General features: G+C 47.6%; 1 protein-coding gene across 1 annotated transcript in view; it reads left to right on the plus strand.

Annotated features, from left to right (window-relative positions):
• trpm6 (transient receptor potential cation channel, subfamily M, member 6) overlaps positions 1-21440 on the plus strand; it is a 239866-nt gene that overhangs the window by 16189 nt on the left and 202237 nt on the right. Inside the window, exons 6-10 of the mRNA XM_086010032.1 lie at positions 2158-2329; positions 3101-3275; positions 12051-12174; positions 14013-14085; positions 14182-14282. Of these exons, the coding sequence (XP_085866158.1) occupies positions 2158-2329; positions 3101-3275; positions 12051-12174; positions 14013-14085; positions 14182-14282 (645 nt within the window). The remainder of the gene's footprint in view (positions 1-2157; positions 2330-3100; positions 3276-12050; positions 12175-14012; positions 14086-14181; positions 14283-21440) is intronic.

Consider the following 21440-nt stretch of genomic DNA (forward strand, 5'->3'; position numbering starts at 1 on the left):
TGGTCCTGCATCCTTCTTTCTCGAGGGCATCCTGGCCCCCTGTGGGTAGAGGATCTCTCTTCCAGTGTTGACCCCCTGCACAAAGCTCGAGTCCTGCGTCTGAGACCCTGGGTGCTCTTTCTTTGACCTGTTGAGCCATTTGTGTTGGTGCTGAAGCACTTTTAGCATGTTTGATCAGCAGAAGGCAACTCGCCTTTAAGAAGTACAGACTGCCTGGTGCTGAAGGAATTTTAATTTTTTTTTATGTGCAGAAAACAGCTCAGCTTTATGAGCTGCTGATTGCCTTTAAAAGGAGCAGGCTAGCTTTAAGTAAAGCTTTAAGTAAAGCTAGCCTCACTCCAGCAATGCGAACTTCGGCCCCCTGCTGAGCGCACAGCCATTCAGCAGCGTGTTCAGCGCTAGACTGTGCACTACAAACATGATAATTAATTTCAATTTCAATTTCAATTTTATTTGTCACATAACCAAATACAACAAGTGAAATCCAGTCAGTGAAATGCTTTTTTCTTAACGAGCCGAGCGCATCAAGCAGCAAAGGACACTTAGCTGCCTGGTACGCACGGAGCCCGCAAGAACGGCAGCCATCTTCATCGGCGCCATCACAATAGGGTCCGCTCTCGCCTCGCTCTGCCTTTCCCGCACTCCTGCCCGACAATCTTCAGCCGCCGTGGTACCGACGTCCCGGGGCCTGCTTCTCCCTGGCTCTCCTTCCACCCGGTCTGACCTCCGAGTCTCCCACGGTGTCCGACCTTCCAGGGCCTGCTTTTCCCATCCTCGGTCCGCTGGCCGCCTCTCCTCCTACCGGTTCGACCTCCGAGCCTCCCGCCGAGGAGCTGCCGGCCGCCGTGCTACAGCGGGTCATCATGGCCTCCATCGCTGCTTCTGCTGCCTCCCCACTGACTCGCCGAACTCATCAGCGCCGATGCACAGCGTCTGTAGCGAGAGTGGGCCGACCGACTCAGGGAAAGCGCTTACCCTGCGTCCGCATGGGAAGAAGGTGCCGCTGGTCTTGGCTGGGTTAAATCCCCAGAGTTCGTGTTCCTGCTTTCTGTCCCGCAACCCCTATTAACAGGCAGCACGAAGATATTGTGCTACCTGTGCTTTTTGAATGGGCACAACTCGCATTACGGTGTCTGTGCCTGTTTTCCAGTGGTATCGAATTTCTAGGTCAGGGTGTCTTGTCCATCATCTGTGAGTAACCTGATTTTAAGTAACTGAAAATGCCTTTTAAAAAAATGTGCAGAACCATTTAATAGTGATACTGGTGTACATTTATCAGGTTCTTAGCAAATTGAAAAAAAAAATAAAAAGCCCTTAAAAAGGTGCCTATTAGTGTCCTTGCACCACAAAAAAAAACTTAATTTTAAGATTCTTCTCGAAGGCCTGCAAACAGGCACAATTCGCAGAAACTCTCAATGATGATTAATTCAATCTGGGGGCATGGCTAGTATTGTGGTCGGGTCCAGCTTCTGGCACAATGTTTTTTAAACTAGCGCAAAAGATCACGGAAACTCGATTTGCGCCGGACGTAATTTGCGTTTAAAATTCCACAGCCTTTTTCGCTGGTTTGGCTGATTTCCGGCGAATTGTGCTGAGAAAACCGAGCAGGCTAGTGGAAGCTCCAGGCCCCAATATATCTGCAGTTTATGTGAAATTGATTTGCACTCAACTTGCACAGGCATTTTGGAACCATCTGTAGTATGCAGCCGCACCCTACTTCAGCTTCACACTGGCAGCAGTATAACTACAATCAGTGCAAAGATGTATTTTTAATCTTGAAAATCAAAGTTTTAAAAGTGCTCCAGCATCCACTGCACTGCATTTTAAGGTTTGGATTTTGTAAACAGGCAGCAACGTTTGAAAGTTTCACCAACATTGGGCTACTAGTGAGTGAAGCTCTGTGGATGTATTTATAATACTTGCTGCAGCATAAAATTGTTTAGTGGGGGGCTGCTTTAATTTAATGTTTTGTCAATTAACAGTCAGGTATCCCTGTATGCTAATATTGTAAATACAGCATCTATAATTCAGCAAAGTATTGATGTGTGTTGTAAAAATATATCTCCATGTTACAGGTAATTTGGACAGTTTACATGCAGTAAACTATGAAGGTTTTATAGTGTTTTTAAGTTGGTTGTGTATAATATATTTCCTTAGGTAACGTGTCCCTACCAGACGCTTGGCAATCCCCTGAGCAAGCTGACCAGTTTAAATAGCAAGCATTCGCACTTCATCCTGGTAGATGATGGGACTGTTGGCAAATATGGGAATGAAATGAAGCTAAGAAAAAAGCTGGAAAAATACATTGCACTTCAGAAAATCCATACTCGTGAGTATAGGCAGACAACCACTGTGCTGGTGTTCGTGGAGAAGGTGGGTCCTCCCTTTTCCAGCTCCATAAACTGCACTTGCATATAGGGGCCTATTTTCCTGACCATTGACCCTGAGGAACATCCAAATCCATTTTTGTCAGGTCTCCACTCAATTTATGTTGTCCCAGGGTTTTGTGGACTTTCCTGAGGCAGACGGTGGAGGTGGTTGGTGGGGGGTGGGTGGTTTGCGGGGTGTGGGGATGTGGTGAACTTAGAAGTATATCGCTGATCCTTCATCGTCGCTGGGTCAAAATCCTGGAACTCCCTCCCTAACAGCACTGTGGGAGTACCTTCACCACACGGACTGCAGCGGTTCAAGAAGGCAGCTCACCACCACCTTCTCGAGGGCAACTAGGGATGGGCAATAAATGCTGGCCTTGCCAGTGATGCCCAGATCACATGAATGAATTAAAAAAAAAATTCCTGGCCTCACGCTTCATTTTCCTGTGGCAATGGTCACTGGGCTAACCGCCGTAGGGATGTGCAGTGAAACATAAATGAGGCGAGATGGGGTGTGACTAGCCTCCTGCATCAGTTTACCAATGTAGTGTTCACTGAGCACCTTGTAAAATGTGGCACTATGGGCTACCTCTGGACCCTCTCCAATCAGAGAGTCTAGCGGAGTCCCAAGTACAGGCCAATGATATTTAGGTAAATGTTTTCTTTCAAGGTTAACAGCCTCGTAAGATGTTTTGATGCAATTGGGATCTTCCTTTTTTCCAACATAGGGATGGGCCAAGGTGTCCCTGTGGTGGGGCTGGTGATCGAAGGTGGTCCCAATGTCATCCTGACGGTGTGGGAATATGTAAGGGATGCTCCCCCTGTGCCTGTCGTTGTGTGTGAGGGAACAGGCAGGGCGGCTGATCTCCTGGCTTTTACTCATAAACACACTGCAGATGGTGGGTATGTTCCATGCTTATATGTTCTTTTATATATTTGCACACAGTGAGTTGCAGGATACATGGGGTTTATATTATAACAACAGTGTTGTCCATGCCATGTGGGGGTTAATATCAGGGCTACTGATTTGCAGTGACTGAATAGGTCAAATCCATTTTTATTAAAATGGGGTTCTGAAATGTTTACTAGTGCTTTGGGTATTGAATTCTACGCATCTGTCCATTGTACCACGAGTATTATAAATCAGTGGCCTTTATTTTCTATATGGAGATATTTTTTGACAAATATATTTAATTTTTATGCAATACTAGCTTTAAAGCTGAGAATACACAGAAAAGTGGCATGCAAGGTATACCAGTTGGATTAGATATCTGGGGTGGGACTTTTGCTCATCTTATGGTCGCAGTGCTTAAATTGTGTGCATGTGTGTGTCGGGTGGGGGATGGAGGCCGGAATATACCTGGAGGAGAGGCAGAGACCTGGTACAGCAGCAGGATATAAAACCTTCTTGAAGGGGCGCTTGGAGCATTGGAAGAACAGGTAACCTGGGCAATTAGGATGGCAGCAAGTCTGAAGAAACAAATGGAAGCTTCAAGGAGCGAGGCTTTTATGCCTACATAATAGAGATATGAAACAGGAGGGACAGGCTGGGGTTGGGTGTCAAGGATATGATAGTCACTTTGAGAAAGAGGTGGTTGTGACAGTGATTCTTACCTCCTTGAACCCCAGGACTCCTTTGCATAGCAGAGTTTAATGACCTCATCAGATCAACCAAGGTAAGCTTCCTGCTCCCTCGACCCTTACTTACAGTCTCTTTATATGTGTGGCATGTGTGGTTAGGTTGATTGGCCATGATAAAAAAATTGACCCTTAGTGTTAGGGGGGTTTAAATACGTGGGGTTACGGGGTTACGGGGATAGGGCTTGGGTGGGATGGCTGTCGGTGTAGGGACCGGGTGCTAGGGTTTGGATGATCAGCCATGATCTCGTTGAATTGCGGAGCAGGCTCGAAGGGCCAAATGGCCTACTCCTGCTCCTATCTTCTATGTTTCTATGTTTCTATTCCATCATTCATTACCCTCATGGTGCCACAGGAATCAGAGGTGAAGATTTGATCTGACAGTGGGGAGTGAAGGCACCGCACAGGTCAGCCCCCGGCTCTCGGGCCTGTGGAATCAGATCTCTGAAGTCCTTCTCTGAAAAGAAGGATACTGGATGAGCATCACAATCACATGAAGAAACTGAGGACCATTTCGGAGGATTTAGGGACTCCGACGTGAATATAAGTAATTAAGTGGGGCAGAATGCATAAACAGACTCCGAGCATCCAAGTACAAATACTGGGCCTCCGATTTAAGTTATAAATAATTAATGCGCGGTTTCCTTTTTGAAAATAAATAACAAATATTGGCCTGGCTGGAGGCTGAGGAGGGTTTAGTAACCAAAGAGAACCAAACAACATCTTCTGAAAACAATATTCTAACTTAAAGGATGGATTTTGATTCAGGGGTGGGCTGGGGTCGTGTAATCTGCATTTCGTGTTAGCCAACCCAATTCTAAATTGATGTGGGAAAATGATGCCATTTTAACTTAATTGGCCAATTGAGTTCCAACGTGTGGGAACCCATGGCCAATGAGTTTTTCCAGTCTGAAAGTCGCCTCCGATGACGTCATCATTGCTGCTGCATTTAAGGTCTGCAACAAGCCTTGCTTCTTCTGCAGACTGTCAAGCTTTTGGCCTTTGCAGTGAGAGGGTCCTGGAGGAAGAATGGCCAGCCAAAGACCTAGGTCTGCTCCCAGGTTCGATGACGTTGCCCTGCAGGCTTTAGTAGAGGAAGCAAGAACACATAAAGAGGTGCTCTTCCCTTCTTCAGGGAGGAAGAAGCCTCCCCAGCAGACCAAGGCTGTGTGGATCCAGGTGGCAGAGGAGGTCAACTCATTGTCAGTAACCCGCAGAACCTGGCTTCAGTGCAGGAAGAGATTTTATGACCTGCGCACTGGAAAAGTGAGTATGAATTTCCCATCACCCTCAATCTGATCCCCATTGTCTCTCCTCACCAGCACTCAGCTTTAGCAATCTCTTCCTCCACATCCCACTTGACACTGACATCCCTGCATCCTTACCCATTCCCTCTCTATGCTCACATTCACCTAACTATTCGACTATGCAGCCCTCACACTCCCTATCACTGTGATGCTATGAAAACAACTGACAACACACAGGGAGGGCCCTTGGTCTTGCCACCTCACTCCATCTTTGTCTCCTTCTAAGTATCTATGCTATGGATTCTCTACACTCACTCCTTCATTCTCACTCAACCTCCACTTGTCTCCCTCATTGCAGGAAAAGAGAGCTCACAATAAGAGAGAAAGAGCGAGGACAGGAGGAGGGCCACCCTCAGTAGCCCACTTCACCCCCGGGAGGATACGGTCCTGGAGATCGTGGGAGTGGAGTAAGATTCCCAAGTGGGGGATGGACAGACGGGTGCATCACAGCAAGCTGGTGAGAGAATAGTTTTCCATCTCTCCCAATGACATTGCATGAGTCGCAGATAATGATTCTGAAGCTCTAACAGATGCACTTATGATCATCTGCAATATGCAATGTGCATGTAACCTTGGCATCACATCTCTGACTCTTTCCTTTACTCCCCCACAGGACCATCGCAGGCACCTGTCCCCACTAGCCAGGAGGAAGAGCCTGAGCATCCAGACTCCTCAGAGGAAGCTGCAACCTCTGAGGGCGCAGCGTCAGCAGAATTCACAGCACCCAGCACCAGCGCAGACACACCTCGGTGGGACCTTCGGGACATAGAGTAGTGTTGTCACCTGGTGTATCACAGCTCACAAGTGAGCATCAGCAGATTGTGGAGACAGGGACAGCAGTGGAGAGTCCGAGTCGGAGGGCGCAGGACTCTGCCAGCTCGGCTCAGCTGCATGTTGACCCTCTGCCTCTGGGTCCATCCACAAGATCAGCGGTGCTGGAACTCCAGGAACAGGTGCAGGAGTCTCTGGCAGGTTTTGTCTCCAGGGTCGCTGCAAGTGTGGAGCGAATGGAGGAGTCCATTGCGAACATGAGCAGAGCCTTTGTGGAGTCATTGGCACATGAACGCATCACCATGGAAAGGATGGCAACCTCCATGGAGGTGATAAGCTGCCAGAGTGCAGAAAACATGGTGAGTGTTCTGAATAGAATGATATCTCTGGAGGAGCGATGGGTATCTATTGAGCAGAGAAACCAGACCTTCATGGAGGTCCTTCTGAGTAGGACTGCCACTGCAGATACAGGTCCCCATGGCCCCCCTGATGTGCAGCAAGGTGCTCTCAAGCCACTTGCAAGCGCTGAGGGGGACCTGACCCATGAGAAGGAAGTTGGTGGCAGACATCAAGGAAGTCGGGGCTCCTCTCCAAGCCCTCACACTTCCATGCCACTGCAGAGCCCTCGGTCAGAGCCCCACCAGAGTCCACACCCATCTGAGATCGGCGTCTCAACCCCTGCACAGCCATAGGAGCAGCAGACTGTTGATGAGCCCTCACAGGTTCGCAACCCCAGAAGACGCCCGCCAAAGGTGTCGAGACAGGAGCAGCAAGAAAGTGACAAGGGGCCTCCACATCTGCTGAAGCCACAGGGGAAGCATCACGTAGGAGCACGCGTAAAATAAAGATACTGCACAAATAGTCACAAGGGTAGTCACTTGGGTGAAATTTGATGTTTTATGTTAAAAAGCTATCAGATGATTAGTGTAAATAAAAAATCTGATGGCTACTGCTGTAGTTGTGGCGGGTGTCATTTCGCGAATGGGACTTCCACATTGAAGGCTTAGGATTACTTGCAATTGTCAGTATGGTGGTCAAATTGCTAGGAATCCGCTGGTTCTTGGCCATTGTCGATGCTCACGTAAGAAGCTGCGAGGCAAAGGTGCTTGATTGGCTAGCCTAAGCAAATCTGGCCAAGATGAATGCGTTCCTCGCATCCCGGACAGCAATGTTCTCGCGTACTGCTGCCGCTGGTTGATGGGCCTCTGCAAGATGTTCGTTTTCGCTCTCCTCCTCCTCCTCCTCATCTGAGGAGGATATGTGAGGAGCCACTTGGTCCTCAGGAATCTGCAAGCCATGACGCTGTGCCATGTTATGAAGTGCACAGCAAACCACGACGATTCTGGAGACCCTGGCTGCTAAGTACTGCAGGGCTCCACTTGATCTATGCAGGCATCTGAAGCGCATCTTCAGCAAACCAATGGTTTGCTCGATTATGGCTCTGGTGGACATGTGCCTGGAGTTGTAGCTCTCCTTAGCTTCGTTGGATGGGCTTCATTAGCCACGTCTTCAGGGGATAGCCCTTGTCTCCAAGTAGTCATCCGTTAAGTTGGTCTGGCGGACTGAATAGCGGAGGCACACTAGACTGGCGCAGTATGAAGGAGTCATGACAACTGCCAGGGTACTTGGCACAAACATGCAAAATTTCTTTCTTGTGCTCATACACCAGCTGAACGTTAAGGGAGTGGAAGCCCTTGCGGTTGACAAAAATACCTGGATTGCGATGGGGTGCCTTAAGGGCCACATGTGTGCAGTCAGCGACACCCTGCACCCTTGGAAAGCCTGCCAGATTAGCTAATCCAACCGCACGCGCCGTGACACTTGCTTGATCTTTGGTGAAATGGATGTGATTGTGTGCGATGGCAAAGAGGGCATCGGTTACCTGCGTGATGCATCTGTGTGCGGCCGCCTGGGAAATGCCGCTGATATCTGCTGCTGATCCCTGGAATGAGCCTCAGGCAAAAAAGTTGAGTGCGGTGGTGACTTTGACGGCCACTGGTAATGCTTGTCCACCTGGTCCTCTGGGCTGCTGGTCTTGCTGTAGCATTGCGCAGATGTCAGTCACTACCTCTCGCGAAAGTCGGAGCTGCCTTTGGCACTGCTGCTCAGACATGTTGAGGTAGCTGACCCTGTGTCTGTAGACCCTGTTTGGGGGGTATCTCCTGTGCCGACGGGCTTCCATGCACTGGCCCCTTCTGGCCTGTGCAGCTTCAGGTGGGTGAGCAGCAGCTTGGCGCTCCTGTTGGTGCTGCTGCTGTTGGTGCTGCTGTTGTTCATGGTTCTGCTGGTGCCGCGGCTGGTCTTCGTCCTCATCTAATGTTCAGAAGGGAAGGAAATAAATGGCTCCCATGCTTCTGGTATATGCCTCAGTTGAGGAAGCGCTCAGTGAATGTGGCGAGAGGGGTTTCCCAGGAGGTCACACTGGAGATGGGTGTCAGGCTCCAAACTTCCACAGCTGTGGTTATGCCTTCTAAAAGTTCCCCCAGAACTGAGACAACAAAGTCCTGCCACCTGCAAATGATGGCTGATCAAATCTCCTACTTAATGGTTGACCTGCAGCCGATAGTCAGCAATCCAATTGTGCTCCCGCCAGGTTTCACCGTCGTGTTTCAGAACAGGCGTGCTTCGCGTGGGAAAAGGGTTAAAATCACAAAGGCCTTTCAAAATGGCATTATAGAGGCAACTTAGTGCTTGTTAAGGGCCTTAACGGCCTATCCCGCCTCTTGGAGGCGGGACCATTAGACGCGATTTAATGAAAATTGCATGGAGGCGGGTTTGGGTTGGGCCCGCCCGCCATTTTTTGCAATTTTAACCCCCCACACGCCTCCAATCCTGCCTCAATGGTCCAATGAAAATCGAGCCCAAAAAGTTACTAAATATTAACTTACCCGAGCTAATTAAAAAAATTCAAAGTGGTGTCAGAGAAGAGATCGCAGAGCAATTTGTCTCTGCACAGCCACCTGGTGACAAGAGCCTGGAACTGCATAAGAACATAAGAACATAAGAAATAGGAGCAGGAGTAGGCCAATCGGCCCCTCGAGCCTGCTCCACCATTCAATAAGATCATGGCTGATCTGATCCTAACCTCAAATCTTCTATCATTCTCCATCCACCCGAACCCATGTGATCTCCCGGGAGAGGCGAAAAACCAGATAAAAAACCCAATGGCCAATTTGGGAGAAAAAAATCTGGGAAATTCCCCTCCGACCCATCTAGGCGATCGAAACTCATCCAGGAGATCACTCTGTCCCTATATTTTCTACTATCCCAAGATGTCATATTAATGGAAAAATCCCATTAAAACCTTGACAGGGCAGATGTCAGCAGATGTGGATACAATTAACACTGAAAATTTCATAGCCCCTATTGATAATTTTTATTTGTTCAAGGGATGTGGGCATCGCTGGCAAGGTCAGCATTTATTGCCCATCCCTAATTGCCCTTGAGAAGGTGGTGGTGAGCCGTCGCCTACAACCGCTGCAGTCCGTGTGGTGAAGGTACTCCCACAGTGCTGTTAGGGAGGGAGTTCCAGGATTTTGACCCAGAGACGATGAAGGAGTGGCAATATATTTCCAAGTCAGGATGGTGTGTGACTTGGAGGGGAACTTAGAGGTGGCGGTGTTCCCATGCGCCTGCTGCTCTTGTCCTTCTAGGTGGTAGAGGTCACAGGTTTGGAGGTGCTGTCGAAGATGCCTTGGCGAGTCGCTGCAGTGCATCTTGTAGATGGTACACACTGCAGCCACATGGTACACATGGTACACATAGCAGGCTTCCACATGGTGCAGGGTGCCATCGACTGTACCCACGTGGCTTTGTGGACGTCGCATAACAATCCTGAGATCTTCCGTAACCGCAAAGGCTACCACTCACTTAATGTGTAGGTGGTGTGCGACCATGCCCAGCGATTCCTCAATGTCAATATCCGCTATCCTGCCAGCAACCATGATGCCTTCATCCTGCGGAAGTCCAGTGTGCCAGCAATCTTTCAGCCACCACAACAAACCCGAGGGTGGCTGCTCGGAGACAAGGGCTAACTGCTCTGCACCTGGCTGATAACTCCCCTCCACAACCACAACAGTTGTGCCCAGCACTTGTATAATGAGAGCCATGCTGCCACCAGGAACATCATCGAGCAGATCATCGGGCTACTGAAGCAATGGTTCCGCTGCATTGACCGCTCGGGAGGAGCTCTCCCATACTTGGCGGAGCGGGTGTCCTATTTCGTGGTGGTCTGCTGTAAGCTGCACAACTTGGCCATCCTGAGGGTGCAGCCCTTGCCAGCAGGGATTACGGGAGCACCTCAGGAAGAAGATGAGGGAGAAGAGGAGGAGGAGGAGGAGGATGAGGAGGAAGGGAGGGGGCAGGCAGCACATCCCCCTTTGACATGGGCAGTCCGTGAACGCCTCATCAGACTCCAGTAAATGAAACCCCAGATCCCCGTTGCTCACCACATCCCCATCAACCACATCCCCATCATACAATCTCTTCTCACTTACAAGCTGCGTGGATTTGCGACCAGGCGCAGCGCTGACATCAACTCCCGCCGTATTCGGTGGGAGTTTTGCGGTGGTGCTACGGCGTTGCGCCCTTATTTCCTTTGCCTGGAGATTGTGACGTCATCACCGTGCGCATCGCTCCGGTAGTGCCCCGGACCCGAAATCGACTTCCGCCCCCTGCAGCAGCGCCGGGCGAAAACACCGACAACTACAGGAGGCGTGCATCGGGCGGCCGGCCGCTTCGGGGGTGATGATTAAAGGCGAGGTGGCTGAGGTAAGTGGGAAAAAACCTTACCTTTTCTGTTCTAGTTTTTTTGCGGGTTCCCGCCCTGCTTGAGTGCCGGGCTGATTGCGCGGGATCGCAGCCTCCTTGGTGGCCCAGGTAGGTAATTTTTAAATTGCAGAGCCTGCAGCGATGGCCCTTCCCTATAAGGGAGGGAAGGAGCCTTTGAACGCGGCAGCGCTGCACGGCCCAGTGTGCAGCGCTGCTGAAGTCTCTGCCCGGCTCTCTAATGTTAGCGCCCTAAGAGAAGTGTGTAGCGCTTGATTTAGTGCTCTACTTCCCTCTCGGGGCGCTAAAACTTAATTTAGCGGCCGTCAGTGCTAATTAGCGCCGGGCGCTAAACTTAGCGCCCCAAAATGGTGGACACCAAATTTTTCCCCCTATGACTTTAGAGAGTGAGAGGGGAGATTAGGAGAAATGTCTTTATGCAGCGTGCTGATGGATGAGGGAATGCTTTGCCGCAGGGATTAGTTGAGGCAAGATTATTGCATTATTAAGAGGCAAAAATTGCATAAAAACAGGCAGATACAGGGCCTTGGAGAGTGAGCAGGGAAGTGGGATGAGCTTTGGATTGCTCTAGCAAAGAGTCAGCACAGACATGATGGGCTGAATGGTCTCTGTGCTGTAAACATCCTTGGTTGGTTGGTTGGTTAGCCAACTTTGTGCTTTCTGTGTCTGCTCTTCCATCTGTCTGATATTCTCTGGTTTTATCTGCCTGAATGTCTGGAGGTTAAACAGTCTTTTCCTGTCTGACTCTAGACCATTGGTGAAGTAGCTTTCTATGCACAGTATACAATTGTCTATTATTTTTATTATTGTAGATGCTAGCCCCGAGTTCATGATTGTGCACTCTCAGTGGGGAACCTTGGCAGCCAGTTGTGTGTATCTGGATATTGTGGGCCTACTGCCTTCAATTCTCCATTCATTATAGACCACAACTTACAAGCAGCACATCCACAATTTCCAGATATGTGCAGCTGGCAGGTGCTATTCCTTGCTGGGAGCGCGTGATCACAGTCAGCCCTTGCATGTAGATCATAATATTTTAAGAGTTCAGCTCTACTTGAATGTAATCAGATTTTTCTATAGATAATTTTAAAAGTGTTTTCAATATAGCACAGACCTAATACTCAGCCATTATTCAAACATTTAATAGTGACATACATGGTTTCATTTATCACAGAAAATTGTATCCTGGCTTGGAAGATGAATTAATATTAATGATCCAGAAGACCTTTAATTTTGGACAGAAGCAATCAGATCATTTATTTAAAATTCTTATGGAATGTATGGAGCACAGAGAATCGGTGAGTATGTTCGAGTCAGCAATGAAAATATGGAAATTACGTTTTTGCAAAGACCCTATGAAGGTGGCTGTTGCAGGCGTTTCCGTACAGTGGCAGCTTATTCACTTGATACATGCAGTAGATCAAATTTGTGAAAGTGAGACTTCAGTTCATAATTTTTTGGGTGGGTGTACTGAAGTTTTGTAATCATTATTAGAAGGTCGATGATGGTGATTGGACTATTTTTTCATCTTGACATTGATGCTGTGTTTATTTTGCCGAATCACTTCAGGAGGGAGAAACTTTATGATACCTCAGGCAGCCGGTGCTGTGGGATCTGCTCTGTTTGTTCCACAGGGTGACTTCCACAACCCTAGGAGTAGGAAGTAAATAATTACATGTATGCAAACTTGTCCATGCATAGTTGATTGAAAGAATTAGCCTGTGAGTGCAGGATCTTCTCTGATGGCTGCAGGAGATTTGCAAAGGGTTATGGCTGACAAAACTGCACCAATGGCCTGTACACGCAGAGTGAGCATCTGGATAAGGTGCCATCCTGTACTTTTGGCGCCACTCTTTATATTTGCTTCTGGGACAAGTCTGTAATCCTTGTGTTCTTTTGAAAGAGTGTCCTCTGACTTGCCCCATGACCAAGTATGGTTATACATCGTGTTAATAGTCCTCGAAACACTAAAATGGAATTAAAATAAAAGTGTCAGAGGGGTTGGCTGAGCAAATGCTGAAAATATAGAAGTGAAACTATTTGTAGTTGAATATTAAGTGTAGAACAAGTCATATGTGTATTATATTATTTTAAAAAATATATTGTACAAAAGATAGTAAAAGAGAGCATAAAGGTAATGAAGTACATTCGAGTTGCAAGACATCCTGCCATGTAATGGGAGAATATGGGCAGTGTCATGACGTTACACACAGTCATTTTCAGTCTCAGCCGTCACATCAGTAGAAGGTGCTGAGTAGCCACCAGGCACCTAACTACAGGGAAGAGAGAGAGTTTTAGATGCCGCACCTCAGGAAAGATATATTGGCCTTGAAGGCAGTACAGTGCAGATTTACCAGAATGATACCGGGGCTTAAAGCTTTAAATTATGAGGACAGGTTGCATAAATGTGGCTTGTAGTCCCTTGAGTTTAGCAGGTTGAGGGGTGACCTAATTGAGTTGTTTATATAATGATAAAAGGAATTTATAGAGTAGATGCAGAAAAAACTATTTCCTCTGGTGGGGGAATCAGAACAAGGTGTACAGTTGTAAAATTGAAGAAAGGTCATTCAGGAGAAAAATCAGGAAGCACTTTTTCACACAAAGGGTAATGGAAATGTGGCATTCCTTCCCCCAAAAAGCTGTGAATGCTGGGTCAGTTGAAATTTTCAAGACTGAGATCGACAGATTTTTACTAGGTAATGGTATCAAGGGATATGGTTCAAAGATGGGTACATGGAGTTGAGGTACAGAGCAGTCATAGTCTAATTGAATGGTGGAACAGGCTTGAGGGGCTGAATGGCCTTCTCCTGTTCCTATGAGTCAGTCTAGTTAGTTTCTGCACAGCTCCTGATGATGGCTGACTACTTGACTGTGATGGACCTGTTGCCAAATAATTTGCCAACACTCACTGTGAAGACTCAGGCATGCAGAATGACCACATGGCCTGTGAAACCATATCCCAACCTTAAGGGAGGAAGGAAGAAAATTGGTAATAAAAGGAGGGAGAGGAAATAGGGGCAAAACAAATAGCTACAAAATGAGAAAGAAAATAGAGGTTGAGATAAAACTTGTACATGAAGTTTGTGCGTGAATGTATGTGGAAGGATAACAGCTCCACTTTCTCTTGTGAACACAGATTACAATTTTTGATGCAGACTCAGAAGAGCAGCAGGACATTGACTTGGCGATATTAACTGCTCTCCTCAAAGGTAGCCAGTCCCATATTAAATAATGATAGCTTCCTTTACAAGAATCTTACTTCATTTCATAATATTCTGAAATAAAATCTGCTTTTGTTTCTAAAGGTACAAATACTTCTGCATCAGATCAGCTAAGTTTGACACTGGCATGGGACAGAGTGGACATTGCTAAGAAAAACATTCTGGTTTATGGACAACGCTGGAAGGTATTCAATATTTTAATAATATATTCAGTAATAAAATCTGAAAGACACTTTTGATAGTCAATATTTTACAAAATATCTGTACGCTGAAATTTGGTCGCTTGCCGTAACTCTGGCAGGATACTGGCAGAACCCCCAGGGAAAAGGTGGAGACATGCTTGGATAAATACTTGAAGGAAAGAATTTTCAGGGCTATTTGGAAAGAGCAGGGGAGTCGGACTAATTGGATAGCTCTTTCAAAGAGGCATGATGGGCCGAATGTCCTCCTTCTGTGCTGTAAGATTCTATGGGGGAAATTTTAACCTCAAAAAAAGGTGGGTTGGGGTTGGGTGGGAGGTTAAAGAGTTAAAAAATCTGAGTCCCGTCCCCAACCTTCCTCCAATCCGACTACTTCAGGTTTTAATGGAACCGGGACGGGGGGGCGGCAACGAACCCGTTCGCAGGCGGCGGGTTGGCATTTAAATATTATAATGAGGCTCCATGCCTCATGGTGATCCACTATTTCAAATTTAGCTCTGACTGGTCGGGTTTTCCAGGCCTCGGGGAACCCGCCAGCTAAGGGGAGGCAAGACTGCTAGACCCAGGAGGTAAGTGTCTTTCTAATTGCCAGCTGGATCCAGCGTTCCTGCCTTGCTAACCCCCTGTGATCAGACACCTCCCCCAACCCTTCTGATCCCTCCACCTCCCCTTCAGGCTTACGATCTGCTTCCGGCCATCCGGCCTCACCCCTTGGGCCTCTGATCACCCTCTGGCCTTCCGATCTGCCCCCCTCCGGCCCCCATCACCATCCGACATCCCCCCTCTGGCCCCCGATTCCCCTCCGGCCTTCCGACTTCTCTTCCTCCGGCCCCCGATCCCCCTCCAGCCTCTGAGCCTCCTGCCGCTCAATCCCTCCCTCCTCTTAGTGGCCTGGTGCTGCAGGCTTACCCACCCGACAGCCAGCCAGTCTCTTCATCTGGCTGGCTGCCGGCAGGAATCGGTGATTTGAAATGCTAATCAGGCCCTGCCGTTAAATTCAGCAGGGCCTGCAAGAAACCCATTCTCACGGGTTTCCCGATCGCTTTCCAGCCCCCTCCCCGCCTCTAAATTAAAGTTCCATCCTATGATTCTCCAAATCTATACATTATAAAATTCGTATGCCCTGTTATCTTTCTATGACTCTATGATAATCTGGGTACTGAGTAACTGCTGCATTGTTGGAAGTGGCACCTTTCAGATGAGATGTTAAACCAAGGCCTTGCCTATTAAATCCGTGTGTTAATGGAGACACGGAATGCAGGAGTTGGTTTAACAAGTCTTTACTGAATGGAGACAATCGGAAACTGAAACTACAGAAGGCTGCTAGCGCCTTTTTATACAGGGGTGGTGACTGCCGGTACTGCAGTCTGAGACCAGTTATTCTCTTAAAGGTACACATACACAACAATTCCTCCCCTTTTAGATAAACAGTACATAACATTAATTTAACAACTAAATGATAACTAATTACAATCACAATTACGGTTGCTAGATACATTGGTTGAGGTTAAGCAATTATAAGTTCAGTCTTTGAGGAGGCTTCCTGATTCTGTCTGGATAACGCCTCTTTGGGGTATCAGGTTCTTCTGGTAAGGTTGAGTCGGGATCAATGTCGTTGTTTGGTTCATCTGCTTCCAATATCACCGATTCTGCGGTAGATGCAATTGGTACGTCGGTTTCATCGCCAGGTGTATCAGATCGTGGTGTGGAGTTGACGTTTTCCCATGACTCTAGAATCTGGTCAGCATGGCGTCTTACAATGCTCTCTCCAACGTCCACGGTATACATGAGAGGCCCTTGCCATGTACAAATCGTTCCTGGCTGCCATTTCTCTGTGCGGTAGTCCCGGGCCAAAACTGGTTGACCTATCTTAAAACTCCTGGTCGGCCTTTCATTCATATTCTGAAACTGCCTGTTCTCCACATCTCTTCTGATGTTCGGCTTAACCAAATCCAAGCGGCATCGTAGTCTTCGATTGAAGAACATCATGGCAGGAGTTTGGTTGGTAACCGCATGTGTCGCATTCCGGTAGGCAAACAAGAAGTTGTCCACCTTGTGTTGTAGGGGTATATCTTCATTACACATTGCCTTGATAGCCTTTTTGAATGTTTGAACAAACCTCTCGGCCAATCCATTAGTGGCTGGATGATATGGGGCAGATGTGTAATGCTTAACACCATTGTTCTTTAAGAACCTCCGGAACTCTTCAGACACAAACTGTGGTCCATTGTCAGAGCAAATCTGTTCAGGCAACCCATTCCTGGCAAATATGGTTCGTAAGACTGTAATAGTCTTTTCTGTGGTGGTTGAGGACATTTTTATTACCTCTGGCCACTATGAATGTGCATCCACCGCAATTAAAAACATCGAGTCCATGAAGGGACCAGCAAAATCAATGTGCACCCTTTGCCATGGAGATGAGGGCCACTCCCATGGATGTAGAGAGGCTTGTGGTGGGGCGTTTTGGACATTCTGGCATCCTGTACAGCTCTTGGTCATCTCTTCGATTTCTCTATCGATTCCCGGCCACCACACAAACGCTCTGGCTAAGTTCTTCATTTTTACCCCTCCCAGATGGCCCTCATGAAGCTCATTGAGCACTCTATCCTTCAATTTGGGTGGAATTACTCCTCTGGATCCACACATCAAGGTTCCTCTGCCCACTGACAGCTGTTCTCTTCTCGGCGGGAATGCTGGCAGCAGTGGTTCGCCATGTGCTGGCCATCCCTTCACCGTTAAATCATAGACCCGGGATAGTGTCGGATCATTTTGTGTTTCCTTTTCTATGTTTGCATTCGTCACAGGGAGACATTCGACTATGGTCGAGTGGAATATCTCCATTGGATCCACTGCAAGTTCTTCTTCCACCGTCAGCGACGGTAAGCATGACAATCCATCAGCATTCCCATGCTGTTTAGTTCCTTTGTACTCGATGTCATATTGGTGTGCCCCTAGGAAAAGGGACCACCTCTGTAGCCGTTGTGCTGTCATTATCGGTACGCCCTTCTGAGGGTTGAAAATGGAGACAAGAGGTTGATGATCAGTAAGTAGAGTAAATTTTTGACCGTGCAGGTAGTGATTGAACTTCTTCACCCCCCACACTAGGCTGAGGGCCTCTCTGTCAATCTGGGCGTAGTTACGCTCGGCTGAAGTTAACGAGCGTGAGGCAAAAGCTATCTGCCTCTCAGAACCATCAAGGAATTTATGTGACAGTACCGCCCCAATGCCGTAGGGAGACGCATCACACGCCAGTCTCATCGGTAGTGATGGGTTGTAGTGAGCCAATACTTCTCTTGAAGTGATTAGGTCCTTACTCTTCTGAAAGGCCCGCTTACATTCATCGCTCCATCTCCATGCTACTCCCGTTCGTAGTAGGGCGTTCAGTGGATGCAGAATTGTGGACAAATTCGGCAAAAACTTATGGTAGTAATTCACCAATCCGAGGAATGACCTCAGTTGCGACACATTTTCAGGCGCTGGAGCCTTAAATACCGCTTTAATTTTGTCAGGGGACTTATGCAACCCCTCTTCATCAATCACGTGGCCACAATACGATATCTGTTTCTTAAAAAACTCGCACTTGGGGCGATTGGCTCGTAGTCCATGTTCACGTAGTCTAGTGAGCACCTGCTCTTGGTTGGCAAGGTGTTCACTGTCATCTTCACCTGTCACCAGGATGTCGTCCAAGTAACACAGAGTCCTCGGAATCCCTTGCAGGACTTGTTCCATCGCTCTTCGCCATATCGCCGGAGCTGATGCTACTCCGAATACCAGTCGATTATACTGGTAAAGACCTTTGTGAGTGTTTATCGTGAGATACTTCCTAGAGGATTCTTCAACCTCCATCTGCAAATATGCTTGTGCTAGGTCAATTTTTGTAAAACGCTTCCCTCCAGATAGTGAGGCGAAGATATCTTCTATCCTTGGAAGAGGATATTGTACTGTGTGAAGGACTGGGTTCACCGTCACCTTGAAGTCCCCACAGATGCGAACCTTCCTTGGCTCCTCAGACTTATTGTTTAACGTTTTCTTCATGACAAGAATGATGGGTGTCGCCCACTCGCTCCAGTCTACCTTAGATAACACGCCTGCATTCTCCAGATTCTCCAGCTCTGCCTCGACGGCTGGGCGAATTGCATATGGTACCGGTCTTGCTTTGAAAAACTTGGGAATTGCATTCTCCTCTATTTTTATCGAGGCGGTTACGCCTTTAAGAGTGCCCAGTTCTTGTTGAAATACCTCTTTGGCGTCAGCTAAGATTGTTGACAATCGTCCAGGAGTGACGTCGTCATCCTTTTTACCAGCCACCGTCAGTGCCTGAATGGAGTGCCAGTCTAAACTTATCTTTCTGATCCATTCACGTCCCAGTAACGGTGGTCCACCATCTTGCAGAATATAGAGATACAATTTCCGTATTTTCTTGCCATTGTATTCGACAGGCACCCTTATTTTTCCTCTGGAGTATACTTTTTGCCCCGTATACGTCCTCAAGACAATGGATGTCTCTCTCAAGGGTATGTGTGAGAATAGCCGCTCGTAGTCTCGTCGATTCATGATGGTTAGAGCTGATCCTGTATCCAATTCCATTTTGTCTTGGGACCCTGCTATCGTGAGGGTGACCCACATGGTTCGGTGATCCTCTTTTGCGATTACGTTGTGAAGTTTGAGACAGCTTAGTCTCTTGTTCCCGGATTCACTATCGCTCATCTGGTCTTCGGAACTACTGTCTGTCATCTTTTGTACTTTCCTGTACGGTTCCTTAGTAGCCTTTTTATTGTCGTTGGTCTTCTTCTCAGACCTGCAAACTCGTGCAATGTGTCCTATCTTTCTGCATTGCCTGCATATTTTGTCCTTGGACCAGCAGTCCTTCTGGTCATGGTTTGTTCTGCCGCAGCGATAACATTTTGCAAATCCCCATGTCATTTCGTGGGTGCCGTATTCCTGTGGCTTTTGTTGTATTTCCGCAGCTCCCCTTGCTGCTGCTTCGTACGGTATTGCCACGCTGAAAGCCTTATCTAACGTCAGCTCTTTCTCTGAGAGTAACCTCTTCTGGGTTCCTTCACTCAGGAGTCCACAGACAAATTTGTCCCGTAAGGTATCTGCCAGTCCTGCTCCGAACTGGCAGTGCTTTGATAGCTTGCGTAGTTCCGTAAGGTAATCAGCATTGCTCTCATTTTTATGCTGATTTCTCCTGTGGAATTTAAATCTTTCTGCTATCAGCAGCGGTGTAGGATTTAGGTGTTCCTGTAGGATAGCAACAATTTCGTTAAAACTCTTCGCCTTCGGTTTGGCTGGAGTAATCAGGTCCCGCAATAGGCCGTACGTTCTTGCGCCCATTAAATTTAGCAATACCGATGCTTTTTCCTCCTTGGCTATTTCGTTTGCCTCGCAATATACCTTGACTCTTTCCACATACGTGGTCCAGTCTTCGATTGCATTATCGAAGACAGTGATATCGCCAGTCTTTGGCATCTTGAAAATCTAAGATGGCGTCTCCCGCGCTTTTCCTTCATCCCCGATGGATCAAAATGGCGCCTCCCGCGCTTTTCCTTCTTCCTCGCCGAGTTAAGATGGCGCCTCCCGCGCTTTCCCGCCGCTGCCGCTGCTGTCAACGCCGCTCTCCGCGGTATTTTTATTTTTAACCATTCCCGTCGTGGAGTGGACCCTCTGGGACACTTCCCTCCCTCTTAGGTCCAAACGCTGCCCGGCTGCGAAGCACCGGCCGCGCCCTGTGTGCTCCACCCTCTCTCTCTCTCTTTGCTTCCCGACTCGCTGCCCTGCCCCGTTGCAGAGCCACCCGATTGAGCTCTAGCCCGCCGCAGCCCAGGAAGGATCAGTGCACTACCTGCCACCAGCCCGATTGGCTGGGAAACCACAGACTGGAGACCAAGCCTGGCTCTTGACAGTCTCTCCTGCACTTTTCAAGTCGATGATTTGGAGGGCGGTTGCCCATGGTCGACGCCCGTTTCTCGAGTTTCTGTGGATTATTTTATTTTTATTTTTCTCTCTTCTGGCTTCGACCGTCAATAACGCCGTCTGAGGTGCTGCCGAGTTGCAGGTAAGTTCGTTTCTTACTCGTCGCCAGTATTAAATCCGTGTGTTAATGGAGACACGGAATGCAGGAGTTGGTTTAACAAGTCTTTACTGAATGGAGACAATCGGAAACTGAAACTACAGAAGGCTGCTAGCGCCTTTTTATACAGGGGTGGTGACTGCCGGTACTGCAGTCTGAGACCAGTTATTCTCTTAAAGGTACACATACACAACATTGCCCACCTGTTCAGGTGGATGTTGATTGACCCATGGACTTTGCAAAGAAGAACAGGGAGTTGTCATGGCAACCTTCTTCCCGCGACCAGTCTCACCAACAGTAGATTAACTGGTCGTTCATCTTATTATGGGACCTTGCTGTGTGCAAAATAGTACTTCATTCTCCTACATAACAACAGTAACTGCAATTCACCAGTAATTGTATATGAAGTGCTTTGGGACATCCTGAGAGATGTGATGTGATGATATCAAAAAGCATGGGTAACATTTAATACAGAATTGCCTTGAGATACTTTTTACGAATGCCAGGTTGAAAGTGCATTAAATAGAAGTCTCCAAGCACACAATTAGTGTAACATTCCTATTCAAAGTAGCACACCTGCAAAATCTAAAATATCCAGTTTTCTGTAAAAACCATTCAATGGTAAGAAAATGTCTTGATACTGAGGTCTCCTGAGTACAGCCTGTACTATGTTAATTGACCAGCTCCCAGTCTTTGCGGAAGTCTATAACATAGAGGCAAAAATCATACCATGGATCAGTGGTTTTTGTTTTGTTGCCTCCGAGGTTATACTTGTACAATGAGTACATTCTGGGAGCGATCTGAACAGCTAGTGTGTACAGTAGATAGTATAGGTTTTTTCAAAAAAAATCTTTTGCTGTGTTTATTGATTTCATATTTCTGCACAGAAAGAAAATTCAGTTTTTGCAACCTGTTATTTTTAGCTCTGATGTGACAAACCTCTCTGGGGACTTTGCAACAGTAGCTGGCAATTTTAGCCAAGATCTGTGAAGTTTTTTTCCCTCTCCTCCCTACCCACCTGAGAGAGACTATACCTACCTAACTGATTAAAGTTTATTCCTTGACAATTT

This window comes from Somniosus microcephalus, chromosome 1, assembly GCF_052327205.1.
Source record: "Somniosus microcephalus isolate GS21.2 chromosome 1, FLI_Smic_1.0, whole genome shotgun sequence".
NCBI classification, from domain to species: Eukaryota; Metazoa; Chordata; class Chondrichthyes; order Squaliformes; family Somniosidae; genus Somniosus; species Somniosus microcephalus.